The sequence below is a fragment of the Sesamum indicum genome, linkage group LG1, assembly GCF_000512975.1.
Source record: "Sesamum indicum cultivar Zhongzhi No. 13 linkage group LG1, S_indicum_v1.0, whole genome shotgun sequence".
Classification (NCBI taxonomy): Eukaryota; Viridiplantae; Streptophyta; class Magnoliopsida; order Lamiales; family Pedaliaceae; genus Sesamum; species Sesamum indicum.
Window position 1 is genome coordinate 9867044 of NC_026145.1, and position 4848 is coordinate 9871891.

Sequence of the window (4848 nt, forward strand, 5' to 3'; positions counted from 1 at the left end):
GCTCGGTGATTTGAATCCAAACTCTAAAGTTGTTATGACGGATGCATATGCTGTACCTTCACTTAAAACTGCTGCTGTTGGAGACAGATTTCAGTTTGAAAGACTAGGTAATTTTCTTCACCCCAAAACTTCTTTCACCGTTGAGCCTCCAAATAGTATCGACATTAACTTTTGTTGCCATGCCTCTTGATAAACTTGAAACCAATAAATTATAATATCTTAAACTTCTTTTTAGCAGTGGATATTGATGGAAATGAAATTTGATATAACGCCCCTATACAATATGTTCTGAAATATTAATCCTGATTTAGGCTGATGTCTCGAATTATCACATTTTTTTCATATTTGTTGCACCCCATTCCAGGCTACTTTGCGATGGATAAGGACTCGTTGCCTGGGAAGCTTGTCTTCAACCGGACTGTAACACTTCGAGATAGTTATAGCAAGGGAGGGAAGTGAAATGGAAAGCAGAAGGATTAGCAAGCAGGATGAACAAACAATTCATGGATATATTTTATACAAATACAAGAACATCGAAATCACTGGTAAAAGTGATATTATACTATTTTAAGAAAAAAATAGACCTATCTTGAGAATTTCAGATTTTGTATATCACTATAAAGCAGATGCCATTTATATTTTCTGTTTCGTATTTACTAGAATTGAACTCGTCTTGCCCAGTTTGTGTACCCTTTCATGCTGCTGAAGAGGTAGGTATAGACAGTAGATAATAGGCATTACGTGCTAAAATTTCCAAATTTGTGATTGCGTGATGGAATTTTTTCGCGCCTGATTTCTCATTTATCACCTCTGCGCAGGCAACACGAAGCCTTGACCTCACCCTGATGTGCATGTGGCTACCTTAGTAAATTTATACCAAGTACCAATTGTTGTAGTTTGGTTTTCATGGATTGAAAAGCGTCCACCTCGATTAGTACCATAGTACTCTGTGATATCACATCTCAACTTGTCAGCTTAGTGCTTCTTGCTATGGGATTGAGAGCAGAAACTGTGGCATTGAGTTGGTGACATCTCATTTATTATGTGTATAGACTATATGCATTGTGGAAGAAGCAGACAAAGTGATTGGTGTTCCATCTGAGAAAAGCAAGAAAAACGCCAAAGAAGCAGCTGCCTGATGGCTAGGTTGTGATTGTGGCCAAAAGAAAACATTGATCACTTGGGGTTGATTTGTGGCCTTTCATGTCAAGGGGCCGACCACCTAGTTACAAAGGACGGTTGATGTTACATTTTCTTTGAAGAAACTTGAAACTTGTTAATGTCATAGAAGAGCCAATAGGAGATTGGAACTCCTCATCAAACAAAAGTAAATGTAAAAGCCCATTTACTGTGGAATCATTTGACTTGGCCAAGATTTGAAGTTCAGTTTGTGCTCGGGTTGATCATTTTAAAATTTATAAAGTATATAAAAAAAAATATCAAACTATGGGAGTTCTATGAATTGCTGTTTCAGTCCGATTATAGTTCATTCGAGTTTGACTGGTTTAATGAAATTAAATTCAAATATAATTTCTATTTCGATAAGGATTCAAAATAAAGTTTGGATAATAGTAACTGATCGAGTGAATAAAATTTGAATTTGATGTAAAACTTCTCCCTTACACTCTCTGTCTCACTCTCACGCTTATGGTGTGACGTTGCTGATAGAGATAAGGAGAATAGATGGGCAAAGGGTAAGAGGGAAGTAAGTATATTTTCTTTCACAGGAGGTACCACTTTTGCACATGAAAACTTAGCAACATGCCCCCTTAGGATAACAAGAGATTGGACGACATGACTACGCTTATTTATTGCTCAAACGTAATATCATTCATTCCCATTACAAAACCTCTTCTATTTCCCCAAATCACAAACTGTTTTTACCACTTAGTACCAGAGGATGATGCTCGACTTGCGATTTTTTTATAATATCATTTTTCTTGAATTTTTGTAAGGTCAAGATGTGATTAATGGTTGATTAATTATTAAGAACCCGTGATTAGAAAATTCTTCCAAGACTTATTCTTGTAAACTCCATGGTGCCTATCATAAGATTACGTAATGAAAATTCAAACTTTTCCATGTCTTGTTAATCATATGTTGATTAGGAATTTGCAGTTTAAGGAATACCGACGTCGATCCTATCAGCTTGTAGTTGATTGATGTCACCAGGACACGCGCTTTTAAGGTTTTTCACTTTTCACCTTTCGGCTTTCGTCAATGATAACGTCAAGTTGCGAAAATCCAATCAACTACGGAGCTCATCCTGTGGCCTCAACCTTTCAAGTGTTCTAGTTGGAAGAGCAAGTGAAAGAAAGAAAAATGAAGTCAAGATTAATAAATTTCACGTGATTTTACTTATATGTGTATTTCTGGTCATTTTAATGAACTTTAGTCATTTTTTATTTTTAATATATCAAAAATTTTATTATCAAATAAAATTATTAAAATTAATTTGTACAAAATAAAAATTACTATTCCATACTTACAAGATTAAAATTATGATTTTTTCTGATATTAGAAATCGAATTTATTCTCCATCACGACCTATTGAACATGTAATGATATTCGCCGTGTTTTCCGGGCTAACTCTCCCGTCAATACCGTTAAAAGTTAAATCGAAACAGCACTCACCAGAACTTAGTAGTTGTCAAAACCCAGTCAATAAGAATTCTACGGCCCTCATGTGATTTTTCGTTTATGAATGACGTAATGTGATTTACATAGTCAACTGGAAAATCATAGCTCCATCTTCCACTTTGATCACTATACCTTCATCTCAATCTTTTCCAATCCATTACCATGATCTGACGTACCATCCAATAATATCTCAACTTGCTCTGAATCATAATAAATTTTGCATCTCTTGTTCATTGGTTTGTGTCTAATACTTTTATTTTTTTTAAATAATAATTATAATAATAATGACGACGATGATGCCAATGCATTTCTTATAGATCAGATAATCAGGGTATTATAATTGATTACTTTCACGGGGTTGATAAGCCCTATATTTCATATTTGAATTCTTTTTTGAATTTTTGCTATAAATATTAGTCGGGTGTGAACTTACTTGCCTTAAATGTTAATATATGGATTGAATATACTCAAATTTTGATTACAACTTGAGTTTGATTCATGTGTTATTGTTGGTTTTGTGGATTATGCTCAATTTCTTTTGATATTTTGATGATATTTGCTGGTCCAAAGGCAACTTGAGGCCGTATTTTCGAGTTTTTTTTCGCACGTCTCTAAAATTGTCATTTCAATAATGTATTTGTGAACTGATTGTACCTTAAATTTTTTCATCCAAACTATTATGGTCGATATGCCGTTTATTAACTTTATTCTTGCACTCGCCAATATGTAAAAGAGAACAATAACAAGACTGAAAAATAGAACCATTCATACAAGATAATATGTTTTAACACTGAAAAATATTGTCCTAAATGAGCCATCATGATCATAAAATGTGTAATAAGTTATACAACTTTACATAGTTGGTCTGATTGCTTTCACACATAGATTAATTTTAGTCAACAAAAACTTAAGTATGATCACATTACATTATGATAGAAAGTAGATAGCTAATGAGTACCGTCTTTTTTGGCCCTACTACAAAAACAAGGGCCACTAGTCCTACAGTCTAAACTGTATCTAGACACCAACCTGATCTTCTCCCTTCCTAAACTGCCACAAGTCATCAGTCTCCCAAAAAGTGCTCCCCAAGTCCTCTCCGAACCAGTCGACCTCCGCCACGTGGCATTCGGACAGGTCTGGAATATCTTGGGAGAATTCTTGCATGTCATAGCTGGGAATCATGTCGACACGGTAGCAATCATCTTGAGTTGATTTTGAACAGGAAATTTTACTACATGGTTGTCCACCAGGAGGGGTTAAAAGTCCTGAAATTTCAGGGATTTCCGGGCAGGAATTACTGTCTGAATGTGCAACCATGGTGCCTGGTGGTGGACAGGACGAGGGCAGGGGGGCTTGGTTAAAAACCGGTGAAGGGGCTGTAAATTTTTGAGTTTCCAGAGTTGAGATGGAGGAAGAGGGAGATGATGTTACTGATGCATTTTTCTGTTCCATCTTTTCCAGCAGTCTTGGCATCCAATACATACGAATGGCTTCGAGAAATTTCTTGCTGTTGGAATCAACCTTCAGCTGTCGGGCCTGTTTCTGCACCCTTGTTCTCCAGTAATTCTTGATTTCATTATCTGTTCTTCCTGGTAAATGCTGGGCAATTTTCGACCACCTGGAATCACAAAACAGGCACATAAATGGTAGATTTCGGGGCAATTAAAGCTGGGTCTATTCAATCTTACTTGGAAATTATAAACTCACCTGTTCCCCAACTTGGAATGGAGTTCCAGGATCAAGAGCTGCTCATGAGGTGTTAGATTTCCACGCTTAATGTCAGGCTTCAAATAATTCAACCACCTCAATCTGCAACTCTTCCCTGTTCTTTTAAGCCCTGTTGACGACAAAACATTGTCTAAAAACGTCAAAACCTCTTTAAGAAAAGGACTAATTCAGAGAATTGCACGCACAAACATGTGTATGTGTGTCTGCTATACTGTTACTACCTGCACATTTGGCTAAGGAATTCCATCGCCCTTCACCATGGCAAGTTATGTACTGAATGAGAAGATTGTCTTCCTCAAGAGTCCATGGCCCTCTTCTCAACTGATGATCAGTTCCATCTTCATACAAACTGCTGCTCCTGACACTTTTAGGAATCCTACTTTTACCACAACTCATCATCATCAAAAAGAAGAGGGAATTTTAGTGTAGGTTGAGTGTCCAAGTGAAGTTTTGAGAGGATTTTGAAAGCCCACAAGAGGT

General features: G+C 36.4%; 2 protein-coding genes across 2 annotated transcripts in view; one reads left to right on the forward strand and one right to left on the reverse strand.

The window, feature by feature from the left end:
* The window catches only part of LOC105160794 (glutamine--tRNA ligase, cytoplasmic), a 9126-nt gene extending 7731 nt beyond the window's left edge, over positions 1-1395 (forward strand). Inside the window, exons 22-24 of the mRNA XM_011078286.2 lie at positions 1-107; positions 365-710; positions 819-1395. The exon at positions 1-107 is cut by the window's left edge and continues 23 nt beyond it. Coding sequence (XP_011076588.1) covers positions 1-107; positions 365-459 — 202 coding nt within the window. The 3' untranslated portion in view covers positions 460-710; positions 819-1395. The remainder of the gene's footprint in view (positions 108-364; positions 711-818) is intronic.
* On the reverse strand, positions 3439-4848 carry LOC105160804 (transcription factor MYB62). The gene is made up of 3 exons (XM_011078297.2): positions 4590-4848; positions 4348-4477; positions 3439-4258 (listed from the first exon to the last, which is right to left on the reverse strand). The coding sequence occupies exons 1-3, from the start codon at positions 4768-4770 to the stop codon at positions 3658-3660; spliced, it is 912 nt and encodes a 303-aa protein (XP_011076599.1). The 5' UTR covers positions 4771-4848; the 3' UTR covers positions 3439-3657.

Coding starts and splice junctions, on each gene's coding strand:
- LOC105160804 (XM_011078297.2), bottom strand. CDS start 4,770: ATGATGATGAGTTGTGGTAAAAGTAGGATTCCTAAAAGTGTCAGGAGC. Junction 4,478..4,589: donor TTCCTTAGCCAAATGTGCAG/GTAGTAACAGTA, acceptor TGTCGTCAACAG/GGCTTAAAAGAACAGGGAAG. Junction 4,259..4,347: donor CATTCCAAGTTGGGGAACAG/GTGAGTTTATAA, acceptor TTGTGATTCCAG/GTGGTCGAAAATTGCCCAGC.